Consider the following 14,397-nt stretch of genomic DNA (forward strand, 5'->3'; position numbering starts at 1 on the left):
ATTTAGCACCAATAACTGTTCTTGACCAATACATGGATTGTTTCTTAAACAATGTAATTTTCTCGTGCCCGTTGTAGTATAGCCACTGTGAGGATGCTTCTAAGACCACATCGGAGGCCACCCTGAGTCTGTTGTCATAGGAACTAGACTGAGCACAGTAAGGTGTTGGCACTGTGATGTCTGATTTGCCAGAAATCTGACTCCTCCTTATCATCCACAAAAGGAGCGCTTGGAACCAACCCCTACTGGGAATTCAAAAACACCAGATAGCAGATTCCTGGAGAGGCAGGTTGCATGGGTCTTAACTTAAAAAAAAAAAAAAAAAAAAAAGACTTTGAAAATAAAGATCTGGCACCAAGATGGGCTTAATGCAATGCCCAGGCGGGCTGACCACACCCTGGAATGTCTTTCCCACCTTCTAGAATCAAAGAGCCACGTGATGTTTAGCACTTGGTACCATTTGACCCAAGTTGTAATTGCCTCCTAAGAGCCTTTACAGGTAAGTATTCCAGGAAAAGATGATAAAAACACACCAAGTCGCTTGAACACCACAGAGATCACCAGCAAACGGCTTGCTTCCAACGCCAAGGGTCAGGTTTTCCACACACTGTCTGCTGTAGCTTCTCCAGTGTAGCTAGTGGCCCAATCAGGGAAGGCAGAAGTATATCTATGGCATGCTCCCCTGCCAAAGGTGCTTGTACATGTACTCAATAGCTGGCCAGCAGCACTGCAGCAGGAAAGCCTGGGTGGGAAATGACATCCATCCTAAAGGGTGACTGAAGACTTGCTGAGATTGCATCGTGCTTTATTGGTTGTTAGAATTTTATAAGAAAAAATGTTTTTTAATACCTAAGTCCCTGCTAGCCTACATTAAGTTGGATAATAAGAGGTGAGGTGCTGATTTAAACTGCTGTGTTATATGTGTGAATAAACACTTACCAAGCATGCACGAGGTCCCAGGTTTGATTCCTAGCACTAGAGAAAGAGAAGGTTGGAGTGTGTGTGTATGTAGATAAATAGGAAAATTTAAAAATAATGTTGAAGATTTTACTCTTTACATAACCAAAGTCAGAGAAACTAGGAAGTCCTTGTCGGTCTCTTCCATACCATGTCAGACATGGAAAACACAGGTTTAATATCACACTGATACACACCTTCCGTATCAGACTACATTATGTATGTGATTGAAAAGTCCATTTAAGACCTTTAAGAAAGAAAGAACAGATGCATTAAATGATCTCAGGAACAAGAGTGCCTTTTCCTGTGTCCAGGTGGAATTTCTAATCTAACATTTATGTATCCCTCCCTCTCCCTCTGGCAAAATGCTCATTGAGTTTGACAGACTATTTTACATGAATAGGTCCCGCTCATCAGCCTCCTCCTTGGCGTGGGGTCCCAGGGTCTGAAAATTGGAGTGTGCTTTTCACTGAGGGTGTGAAGTGTGGAGGGATGGCTATTACAGATCCTGAAAGGATCTTTTTGACTTCAGAAAATAGCCTGGCCAAGAAAAGCTTTTTTCCATGAATACTCACAGACTGCATTATGCTCCTCAGATGATAGAGGTGAGCACTTTTGATCAATATTCCCCAAGAAACGCTGCCAGGCTAAGTGGGACCCGAGGGCCTCTGGGAGACACCCCCTCCCTCCCACGGAGCTGCTACACCTCGGCAGCTCATTTCTTCCCGATGCTGAGGTACAGCCTCAGTTCTCCTCCTAAGCACTGCAGCCCCTTCTGCCCTCCATGTACCTCACCAGAAATGGCTACTCCCCTAGCTTTCCTTCGGGAGCATTTTGTCACCTCCATTTCAGGAAAAGCCAAAGGCGGAAGAAAGACTTGAACAGGAGTAGGAAGTCTTGAACGGGAGCTTCTGAATCAAGGACGGTTGGTTTGTTCACTTATTACCTGCAATGACACGACAGTGTGGATGCATGGTACCCAGGCGACGCTATACATTTTCTCTCCCATTTTTGCCCTATCCCAACTCCCCTCTCCATGGAAATGGTAAGCAGATTATTAAAAAAAAATTAATTCTTTCTCAAAGCCTTCTCTTTCAGATTCATGCACACACACACACACACACACACACGTTGGCTTCTATTTTGCGCAGGAATGGCATCGTGTATTTGTTACACTGGTGTTGTTTTTAAGATTCACTATGTCATAGGTACACATATCTCTAATTCATCATGCTCGGTTGCTGCATATTATTCCTCAATATGAAATTTAAGTCCTTCGGTCTCCAGTGTCCCATATAACAACACTCCTGCAATAAACACCATCACACTTCTATCCTGGCACGTGGCTGCTTTTATCTTTGCAGATAAAATTTCCAAAACAGAAATAAGTGAGTAGTACAGCTTGGATCTGGAATGTGCTGCAAAGGCTTCTGGGTCAAAGGCTTGGTGGATCTGTGGGACAAACAGAAGACAGGGAAAGTGCTGTGCCTTTCAAGATTAGGCAACAAAGGGATTAGAATCTCCTTCCTGGCCTTTTGAATGGTTTGCTCTGGGAACGCTGCCATGCTGTAAGGACACTCAAGCAGTGCTGTAGAGACTAGAGGCTATGAGGGAGCCAGATCGGAAGCCACCCACCCCTTAGTACCATCAACCTTTCACCCGAATGCAGACCTGTTTCACGGAGAACTGTAACTTCTTTTTTCCTTAATTCAAAATATTTATGTTATATGTATGAGTGTTTTACCTTTATGTTTATCTGTGTATCACATGCCTAGTGTCCATGGAGGTCAGAAGACAGCATCAGATTTCCTGGTACTGGAGTTATGGATGGTTGTGAGCTACTGTGTGGGTTCTGGGAACTAGAAGTGCAGACAGTGTTCTTAACCACTGAACCATCTCTCCAGCCCCAATACCTGTAATATTCCAGGATACATCCCTTCAACCAAGCGTGCACCCGAATTCGTTTGTTTGTATTTGTTAATTTGTGACAGTCTTAGTTGCCCAGGTTGACTTGACTGTGAACTCAGAATCTTCCTGCCTCAGCAATTCTGGGCACTGGGAATGAAGATGTGCCCCACCCGTGCCCAGCTGCTTCTGAATTCCTGGCCTAATGAATAAGTGCTGCTGCTCTTAACCACTGAGTTTTGGAGCAATTTGTTGTTACATGGTCAAAGTGATATAAGCACACTAATCCCATGGATAGAAACTAGAACACTGGTTGTTTTGAAGCTGAACCCAAGATAATGTAGAGGGAGCATTTACATACAGCAGTACATTCTAACAATGGTTCAGATTCCATGGTGAGATAGAGTATCACACATCCTCTGCACCTAGACCACAGTATTTATCAAAAGGGGGTCACACTAGGGACCCAGGGGCCTGGGTCACGTGACCTAAGGTGAAGTGGTCAACATTCATCATTTCCATTGTACATAAAGAGATGATGGATCGTGCTACTTTCTACACAGGGTTGAGGTGAGGATCAAATAGAAAAGTTCATATTGAGAGTTTTTAAAAGCCAGAGAGAATACTAAAAATGGCCAGCATTTATTTTATAATGGTGTGGGAAGCCCTTCTGTATATGTGTTGCTTTCATTGATTAATAAAGAAGCTGCTTTTGGTGAACGGCTTAACACAATGTAGCCAGACTGGAAGATATATATATATATATATATATATATATATATATATATATATATATATATATATATAGAGAGAGAGAGAGAGAGAGAGAGAGAGAGAGAGAGAGAGAGAGAGTAGGTGGAATCAGGGAGAAGCCATGTAGCCACCACAGGAGACAAATGCCTCTGCTGGAGCCTGCTGAAACTTTGCCAGTAGGCCACGGCCTGTGGTGATGCACAGATTAATGGAGATGGGTTAGTTTAAGATATAAGAGCTAGCTAGAAATATGCTTAAGTAATTGGCCAAGCAGTGTTTTAATTAATACAGTTTCTGTGTGCTTATTTTGGGTCTGGGCTGGGAAACAAATGAGCAGTCACCCCTCAATAGAATTGGCTTGGCTTCCAACATGGTCAACTAAATCCACTTAAAAACCTGAGAAAGCTTGAAAAGGAATTCTAGACACACACACACACACACACACACGAAGAAAAAAACCAGAATAATGAAGCCTCTTGCTTTGTTTGCTGGCATAAAGCAGAGACGTGGCTCCTTTAAGAGGTTTCCTGATACAGCTTTAGTAGTAAAACCTGTGTGGTTTCCTTAAAAGCTGTGGCTTCCTGGTTCGCCAGCACTAATGGTTCTGACTTTTTCAGGAAGTCTGGCTATGGAGCACTTAAATGAGGCTTGTGAGCAAAGTGCTACAACTTGCTTAATGGCAACATAGATCTAAAAATGGGGCAATGTGCATGACTCTCAAAGGCAGTGAACATGCCTCCACCATGTTGGACTGGGCAGAACCAACAGGCAGGACCACAGATTTGGTCCTATCCATGTCGGCTTAGCATTTAAAAATAGAGTGCTCCTGGTCAGAAAATAATTACAGATATGCAATAAAGATAGATTCAGATGAATAAGACCTCTAAATGGGTTATGGTGTTGGACCCATTGGATGCATAGGTTCATTGGTTTGAGAGAGAGAAAATAAAAGAGTATAGACATATAAAAAGTCTTTCAAAAGACAGTACAGTCATAGATTAAAAGAATAAAGATAATTAAATATTAAACTTGCATAAAAAGAAATAGAGTAAGAAAAATAAGCCACATACATAAAGATGGAAAATACACAGTGAGTCTGGATTATGTTTATTATTGTGTTTTTTTTTTCAATTTTTTGACTACAGAGGTTCTAGGGGCTGCTAAGCTAAAGCAACATACATATTTTAAAGGTATCTTGACCTCAAAATTTGGGTCTAAGGATATGTTGCTTTGGAAAAGATGTTCTACTTTTGTTTCCATAGAGGATGGGAACCTGTGGATTCCTTCTAGACTAATGTGTTTTGATAAAACAAGACCCCCTGAAACAATGGCCCAGATGGTTCAACATCTATGACAGCTTTAGGACTGCTGGCTGAGATGGACCTACCACATAGCAAATCCATCCCTGAGGTCAGAGCCATCATGACCTTGATGCCTCCCATTAGGCCCCACCTCCAAACACTTGTATTGGGTATTATATTTCCAGCATAGTATTACATTTCTATCATATGAACTTTGAAGACACATTCAAACCATAACATCATCGTAATTGATATGCTGTGATACTGAGTCAGAAAACTGATAAAAAATAATGACTGGCAGCCTTTCTTCAGTTTTGACTACTAGACACTTACCTAAATGTCCATAAGCTTAAATATTTGCACAATTAAAAGAGATCAGCAATTGCCAAGAGGATGTCGATGGCTATTTGGGTAACACAATTTTGAAGCAAGTAAATGCTAACTCAGTCATCTTCTGTCTTTGAATTGACTTTAAAGCTAGTAAGTGAGTAGTTACCCCAATTCCTTGAAACATTAAGTTGAACTACATACAAAGATTTATTTTTACTTATAAAAAAAGCCCAAGTTGCTATTTCACTGGATAATGTCAGGTCATTATGTAAGAAACCTTTCAAGTAATGGACAGTCTTGCCGTTTTTAGTTAGGATTCTATTGTTGTGAAGAGACACCATGGCCATGGCAACTCTTTATAAGGAAAACATCTAATTGGGATGGCAGCTTACAGTTTCAGAGGTTCAGTCCATCATTATCATGGTGAAAAGCATGGCCTCATGCAAGCAACTGTGGTGCCTGCATCTTGCAGGTAACCGTAAGGGGACTGATTGTCACACTGAGTGAAGCCTGAAAAAAAAGAGACCTCCAAGTCCGCCCCCACAGTGACACACTTCCTCCTACTAGGCCACACCTCCTAACAGTGCCACTCCCTTTGGGGGGCATTTTCTTTCAAACCACTGCACTTGCTCTCTGTTTTGATGTCTGTAATGATTGATGGGAGTCAGAGTAGGGTTTACATTGCCTAAAGCAACCATGATGGAGGGGTGAACATGAGCAATATTAATAACATCAACTGGGAGACAGTCTTCTGTTTTGTGGGAAATAGCTTCTTCGCATCTATATTCTAAAACAGCAACAGTTTATTTCACGTAGACGGCAAGAGACAAAGAGCCCGAGATCAGTTGATGGGACGAGCTTTTAAATGGCAACCCTGAACGTGTGTATTTTAGCCCATCTCCTGTCCATTCTGTTCTTTGTACTCAGGAAATTGTAGCCTAATTTTTCTTTCTCCTGTAGAACGATCCCTCTCTGCATTCTGTTCTTCCATGCACTAACACCTTCCTCGTGCACTATCAGATTTGACACACAATAGCATCTTGGCTTACTCTGTTCATTCTGCCAGCCTCAGGTGTGACTATCATCTGGCTGGGGTATTTGCGAAGAGGACACTGCACTGGGGCTCTGGCCGTGTATAGCAGAGACGAAGCAGATGTTGCGCTCAATGAAAGGCCATCTTTGGTGAGTGAAAGAGGAGAATAATGAATTAAGCTTGAAGTTTCCCGTGTTATCTCCCTGCTATGCTATGTTTGGTCTACTGGCTCAAGCCAGATGGAAGGAGCTATGAAAGTGTGAAAATGGTGTGGACAGCCTTTTAGAGGCGTTGCCTGTGTGGTGGGGTGTGACTGTGATGTGCTTGCAACACAGGCTCTTGAAACTCAGGTCTTTGAGAGCGTTCCTACTGCCATGAACATTCTAGAAGTTCATTCCAGTTGGAATGGCTTGTTCCTCTAGTGTGGGCTTGTTGCAATGAGTTAATAGAGGGGACAAAAAAAAATCAAAGACTAAAAGCAGAAGTACTAATGCTTTGTGTGGAAATGCCACCAGGGAGACCACACAGCACAGCAATCTTCAAACAAGGCAAGCACGAATGTGTTCACCCCATAACCCATCTGTTCACCATACAGAAGGAAATGTGGACAGCCTGGACAGCCCCATGTTCCACAGGCAGTGTGCCCACAATAAAAGTATCTGGTAGACAAAGGATGACAGATACTTGGGGCTTAAAAGATGAAGGGGTGAATGTTTGGGTTCATTTAAAATATGACTTTAAATCATGTGCTCAGTTTGTTCTCTGATTTGGAGAAGTGTATCAGGCTAGGGCATTTATTAGGCTAATAAAATCCAAATTGGGAAAATAAAAATCATCCAAAATAACTGTGAATGGTAACTCTGCAAGCTAGACCTTTATTCCTCTCACCCCCATGAGAAACCAACTTCTTTCACTCTAACAGTCTATCCTAGGTCCCGTTCTGGGGACACCTTTCTGTGGGCCCTGTTGCTTTTGATACTATGTCTAACTTCAAATAACTTCTCCCTATGGTTTCCCCGGGGAGAATGTATTTAACGAAACAGGACTTGTTCTCTTCAGAAAACTTTCTTGCCTGGTCAACTGCCTCAGGAAATCGAAACCTATTTCAGCTGCTAAGGATGTGGATGTTGAATACTACTGATCTACTATTTCCTTAGCAAACTTAGAAGTAGACAGGACTTTTCCAAGATCACCTGGTTAAAAACAAAAGATTCCTCGACCCACCAGAATCACAGAGCAAGTAGGGTTTCTCTGCCACCTTAAGCCATAGCCTCTCTGCACTCTGCATGGCTCAAAAATGGCAGGTGCCAGCAACAGTTGATCTCTGAGATGCAGAAATACAGGACTTCCAGCAGAGGCTGGTCTGGTCTTTCATTCTGAGAGCTCCTAGATTGTTCTGAATTCTGAGTCCACTGGGTGGACATGCTCTTGTCTGTCCAGAGGGAGTCTCCTCCAGTTACAGGGTCAGCTCTCATTTATGAGCTTCTCCCATGTTGCTACTGTTCTGACTGTCGATAGATGCCTCAAGAGTGACAAGTGCACCAGGCTTTGCTGTGAGTGCTCTCACCGAATGCTGGTCCACCATTGAGACAGTCACTTCTCAAATAGAAGATGAGACGAAACTCAGAGATACATTTGCCTTCTCTCTCTCTCTCTCTCTCTCTCTCTCTCTCTCTCTCTCTCTCTCACACACACACACACACACCACACACACACAATTTTCAGACTAATATCTTTTAGTTGTTTTATTAGAACACAGATTTAAAGTCTGACATCTATAAGCCACTGTATCATGCTATCTTGCTAATAAGATAGAATCAGAGTTAGCATGTTGTTAATTCTGCAGGTTTCACCCTGTGCGTTTCTCTCTATAGTTCTCTTGTATTTTTCATTGTGAGCCTAGCTTTAATGGCTGAGCCATACCTCCAGGCCCTCTCTACAGTTCTCTATGGTTCTTTCACCACATGGATTTCTCTCCACAGTTCTGATTACTTACTGTTCTAAAAATCCCACAGCTCGTAGCTTCAACCACCAAACATTACAGCTTCCTCTACCTGTGATGTCAAAAACTTTATCTTAACCTGGCCCCACAATAAGCTAATGGGTGACACTTGCCAGAAAATTGTTTGAAAACAGCAACTTTTGTTCAAGCTGTTGGCAGGTTTGTAGCAAATTCTAGATGTCACATGAGAACAGCAATTAGGACAACGAGGTTGCCTCCTGTGTGAAGAACACTAGGTCCTTCTGGGGTCTGTGCTGTCTTTTATTTACAAGACTTTGGAATGCTCCCTGAGGTGCCCCATGGTGCTTATACCCCCACTCCACCCATCGTATCTATCACCGAGATTATCTCTGGTTGACAGGTAAAGACAGAGCCTAGACGATCCAAGTTACGCAGACTACAGCTACAGAGCCTGACCAACCCTCACTAGGGACCCCTTTTGTCCTTTGTCTAGCTAGTGGTGCCAGAATTCCTCCAGAATTATCCATTTAGTTGGATTAAGAGGCGCTTCTGCTTTTGTCTGGTTTGACTCTGTGGAAAGCTATAGAATGAAGTAAAGAAAGAAGAAAAGAAAGAAGGAAGGAAGGAGGGAGGGAGGGAGGGAGGGAGGGAGGGAGGGAGGGAGGGAAGGAAGGAAGGAAGGAAGGAAGGAAGGAAGGAAGGAAGGAAGGAAGGAAGGAAGGAAGGAAGGAAGGAAGGAAGGAAGGAAGGAAGGAAAAGTAAAGAAAAGGGGGAAACTGGATACCAGCAGCAGAGCAAACATGGGTAGAGGATTCGTGTTGAACCCTCTCCAGCAGTGCCCCACCCCAGACACAACAGGCAACTGTGTCACCTAAGTCTCCGCAAGGCACTTAACACGCACCCCAATGTCGCTGGACCTGCAGGGCTGGAGTCCAGCCAGCCTCCTTCTAGACTGAAACTGACCAACATTCTGGGCGGCTAGTAGGTGTGATTTCCTCTGTCCATGGTGCTACCCAGAAGGAAGGGAAGACTTGTAGCTGCCAGCAGACCTAAGCAGTGTTCCTACTCAGGCCCCCTTCAAAGCTTCCACTGTTCCAGCCTCAGAGAAGCGAAGCCGAAGCCGGCAAGTGATTTGGCGCCTGGGCCTCAGGACAGCGATAACTATGAGGAAAGAGGTCAACCCAGTGCTTCTCTGCTGTTCCAGACACAGGCTCACTGAGCATCCAAAGCAGTTCAGAACACCTTCTTGCTTTTTTGTTTTGCTCCATTTAAACATAAAGAGCTGGGTTAATATTTCCTTTATTTGTCTCTTTGGGCCCCTCCCTCCTTAACCACGTTGCTCAATCTAACCCCCAATCCTTTCACCACCAAGCCTCCACTGTGGTATAAGGTGGGAAATCATGGATTGGATTCCACCAATTACCTCCCAATATTGGAAGGACCTCAGAACACACAGCCTGCCCACAGCAGCCTTGACATCACTAAAAAGAAGGGTGTACTTTTCCACTCTCCAAGGAAGCATGGAAAGAGGAAGGCCGACTTCCTTATTACAGAATATTATGCTAACTTGTATTACTTTAAAATCTGTCACCCAGTGCTCCCTGCCTACAATTCAGGGTCCTCTTCTGTCAGCTCTGTTTACTATGCAGCTTCACTTAGAAGCACATACATATACACAGAATCTTGGTTTTTGTTTTGGAGAAGTAATGCATTTGTTTAACTGAAATACATTGCCCCAGGAGACAGAGAACCACTCCTGGACAAGTCAGTCACATCTGCCCGCGTAAAGGTGAATTCCCACCCTGTGGTCAAGGGCAAAAACAGCGAGTCCAACCCACAGATGGCAGCTGTTGTTCCCGGAGACAGGTCTGGACTTGTGGAGTGGAGCCAGATTTCACATTTATTAAAAAAAAAAATTCTACTGCCACTGAAAATGCATGCACTGCCGTGTAGCTTGGATGGTGTGTGGTTCAGAGGGAAACTCTTACAGGTCCCACCAGTCATTCTGGACCTCTCATTCCCTGCTCAGTCCATCCACGTTCTTTTAGGGAAATCTCCACAGCGTAGAGGCAAGTGTGGTTGGAAGCCCTAATGGGCATTAGGGAAGAACTAGCAGACCTACACAAGACGAAGGACACGCTCATTGGTGAAACGTAGCTCTGGTGCTTGCTCGCACTTTTCGGAATACTGTGGGTGAGCCACAGAACTATTCTTCAAAGAGCTGAGTGACAAATAACGGAAAACATTGTAATTGCCTGTTATTAAATTTAATACCCCAAACAGATGGTGTCTCCCCCGCCCCCCTGCTCATGTACCCAATAGATGGCTCACCTGACTGGAAACTTATTTTAGAGCCCTTTCTCCAAACTCAGTTGCTTAACTTGTGTTACACCCATATGTAAATTTCTTTTTCCTAGTTGTCCTTGATGATGATGATGATGATAATTATCTCTCCCACTGTATTTGAGGAATGGCTTTCACCTAGCCCCCAAATTATAGACCAGTAAAGAATATGTTAAATAAACGTGGTATTCCTGCGTCTACTGGTGGCAGGGACAGATTCTTTTTCTTGCTTAGTTAGGCCCCTCTGACCGGCTGCTGGGTCTTGCTCTAACTCACTTTTTAGTAGATTTCTCTCAGAAATGGCACAATCTACTACAGGTTCAGCTGTGAAAACTCCCCAACTCTTGTGAGAGGGAAGGAGTTTTCCCTAAACATAGAAATACAGGCACTTTTAAGAAACCACTAAAAACCACCATTTAAAGTCCATTTTGGATCCTCTTTGGAAGGAGCTATGTAATACTAAAATAAGACCACAGTATTTTGACTTTGAAAATATTTTATTTGAATAGTAAATATTTATACAGTTGAAACAGTTCTATCGAAGCTTTCTATAAATAGCTAACAATTAAGAAAATAATGTATGTAGAAAAGAGATTGCATTTAAAAGTAAGAGCTGTCGGTTGTACAAGGGCCTTGGGGCCCCTCAAGCAGAATAAAATGGTATGTTGTCTGTAATTCCCTCGGATAGATAGAAAAGTTAAAACTCTCAGCAGACCCCTTTAGTAAAAAGGTTCTTTCCTAAAATGCACAGTGAAATGTCAAAGTGACAGGGGGAAAGCTCACAAAACAAAACGAAAAAGAATCTGCAATCAAATAATATCATAATCTTCATAATTAATATTAATAAATAAAGAATAAATAACAATTACGCATAAATCAACATATACATGTAAAGGGAACTCATATAGTCCTACCTCAACAAAGATGATCAAACCAAAACCTCTTCCGTGAAATACTGAGGCGGATACTAACTACAGCATCTCGAGAAAACTCCTCTCCCTCCCCCCCGCAAAACAATCCCGAACAGACAACAGGTCAAGGCATTTGTGGCTATACTAAAGAAAACTCTTTTTTTTTTTTTAAGCAATTTGATTTGTTCACATACAAAAAGGTAAAGCCAGACTCCAGCAGTTCACAAGCCATAATAAAGCTAATCGTGTGGGAAGTTCAATTTACAGCCTGTGAAATATAAAGGCATTTATTCCTCAAGATTCACCCAAAACAACCCGTACGCTACAGACATTGAGAGCAGAGATTGGTAGGCAGAGCAAACCGCATTTTCTAGACCATGAACACAGCGAATACTAGCAAGAAAAACAGCTTTGCCCCTCAAGGGGAGGCTTCCAACCACGAGACAAACGCATACAGCTTTTTTTTTTCTCCCCTGTACAAGAAAAAGACGGACTCCTGTTGCTCCATGGGTGGGGGTACACAACGTAAAGAGGGTAGGGTTCAAAAGGAGTCACAGCGAGAGGACCAGGGTTACCATCACGCCACACCGAGAGAAGCGAAGAGGACACTTTTACCCCGGGATAGGGGTGGGGGCACCCCAGCGCAGACATGGGGGCGCGCTCTCTTTGTGGGTCTCCAAGTGAAGGCACAGTTCTGGGGGCCGGGACCGAGGGCGCACTCTAGCAGGCTGGACGCACGGGCACCTGAAGGAGGATCACCTGTCTATTCTCAGACGGGTGGCACTTGTTGATGTGCCGCGTAAGACCCGGGGAGCTGTAGAAGGTGGCCGGGCAGTACTTGCAGGGGAACACCTGGGCAGCGTGCAGCAGACGCAGGTGGCGCTCCTGGGCGCCCTTGCTGGGGAAGGTCTCCCCGCACACTGGGCACAGGTGGCACTCGGCGGCCGCACTCAGGCCCAGTATGCCGGCCGCCTCGCCGTCGCCCGCGGCCTCCTGGGGCGCCTTTTCGTCGGGCCCAGCGTAGAAAGCCAGTATGTCCTCGGCCGGAGGCGGTGGCGGCGGCGGCGGCGGCGCGCCTTTGGCCTGCAGCGCCTGATGATGTGCCAGCAGGTGCTTGCGCAGATAGGCCTGGCGACGGAACTTCTTGGCGCAGTGGTGGCACTCGTAGAGCCCGTCCTCGGAGCCTGACTCGGATACGCCGCCGGGGCTCGGCGTGTCCCGATCGCTGCCGCCGCCAACAGCCTCGCGCGCCTCGGCCCTGGTGGCGGCTTCGGGCTCCGGCGCACGGGCCGCGGCAGGTGCGGGCCGTGGTTTGTGCCAGCGGCGGTGCGAGGCCAGGTTGGCCGGGCAGCTGAAGACCTTGGCGCACTCTGGGCAGCGGTACTCCACGCGCACGATGCGCGAGCACTTGTGCTGCGCCAGCGCGAACGGGTCGGCGTACTCCTCCTTGCACAGCTGGCAGATGAACTCGCCCAGCGGCCGGGTTGCGCCCCCCGCGCGGCCCCGCGGCGCCTCCACCGGGCCTTCCTTGATCTTGAGCCCCAGTACCGGCGACGTGGTCACCTCGTCCTCGAAGTGCAGCTTGCGGATGGCCTTGGGCTTTTTGGCGCTCGGGGCCTTGGCTGCCTTGGCGGGTGGCTCTGCAGCGAGAGTGGCGGGGGGCGCGGGCCGCTTGCCTGGGGGCCGCAGGGCAGCGGCGGGGGACAGTGGGGGACCAGGCCCGGGACCCCGGGCCGCCTCGGCACCGGCGGAGAATGCGGTGCCCATCTTGAGCTCGGCAGGCGCGAAGAGTAGCGCGTCTCCGCCGCAGGTGCCGCCGCCGCCAGCGCTGTTGGCGCCGCCACTTCCCCCTGCGAGCAGCGCGGCGGGTGTAGGGAAGGACTCGGCTGACACCGGCGAGCCGAGGTTGAAGCTGCGCTCGAAGTACTTGTGCTTCTCATGCTCGCGGCTCACCGGCCGCGTGGGGCTGTAGAGAGGTGCGGGATGAGCAGCCTCTGGGTTGCCAAAGTGCGCGGCCCGCGGACCCGTAGGGGGTGGCGGCGGACCTGGCGCGCAGGCGAGCGCGGCGGCGAGCGCTGCATGGGCGCGCTCCGCGAGCGCCGGCGGCGGAGGTGGCGGCAGTGGCCCGGGGCTTGGCACCGGGGGCTCGGCGCGGGCGCCCCCGCAGCCGGGTGACAGCAGCAGCGCGCGGTCACCGTCCTCGCCTCCCCGGACCCGGTAGGACACGGGCGTGGACTTCTTGCTGCGCTTCACCAGGAACCCGCGGGGCATTTTGGCGTGGTGCAAGGACAACGCACTGGCTGAGTCCCACCTCTGTGCTCCGCCCTGGAGGCTCTCAGTGTCCCTAGCTCATCGCCTGCACGCGGCGCGGCGGCTTCGGGACTCGCGTAGCGCCGGCAGCGGCTGGCCCGGCTCTGAGCCCCGCACGCGCGTCCCTGTCCCCGGGCCCAGGCGCCGCTCCCTTTTAACGGGGGGAGGGGGCCATTGTTCTCGCCTCCCGCTTCCCCCGGAGCCAATCAGCGCGTCCGCAGCTCCTCCGCCGGGGAGGGTGGGAGGGCGACGGAGCGGCAAAAAGGGGGCCGGGACTCGAGGGTCGCCCGGTAGGTGCGGCAGATGTACCTGAGGGCGCGGGGCCCCAGCTCGCGCCCCTCGGCCGCCCCGCCCCGCCGCGCCCGGCGCCGCCGCCCCGCCTGGCCTAGGCACACGCCCGGCCCCGCCTCCCTTCACGGTCTACTGCTCCTCTATGGGGAGGCGCACGTGCCTGGGCTTTGTGTATCTCCTCCGGGGGGCGCGGAGCCGCCAAATGGGCCCGTCCATCAGCACGACAATGTGCGCCCCCCTCCCGCGCGGGGATTACCCGCGGGTCGCGAGCTAAATAGCAACAAAGGAGAAGAATGGCCC

General features: G+C 47.7%; 1 protein-coding gene across 1 annotated transcript; it reads right to left on the reverse strand.

Moving 5' to 3' along the window:
* Positions 1 to 11,625: 11,625 nt before the first annotated feature.
* On the reverse strand, positions 11,626 to 13,916 carry Insm1 (INSM transcriptional repressor 1). The gene has a single exon (XM_057781738.1). It carries the CDS (start codon positions 13,765 to 13,767, stop codon positions 12,217 to 12,219), a length of 1,551 nt encoding a protein of 516 aa, XP_057637721.1. The 5' UTR covers positions 13,768 to 13,916; the 3' UTR covers positions 11,626 to 12,216.
* Between the last annotated feature and the right edge of the window lie 481 nt (positions 13,917 to 14,397).

Source organism: Chionomys nivalis, chromosome 9 (genome assembly GCF_950005125.1).
Source record: "Chionomys nivalis chromosome 9, mChiNiv1.1, whole genome shotgun sequence".
In the NCBI taxonomy this organism is placed as follows: domain Eukaryota; kingdom Metazoa; phylum Chordata; class Mammalia; order Rodentia; family Cricetidae; genus Chionomys; species Chionomys nivalis.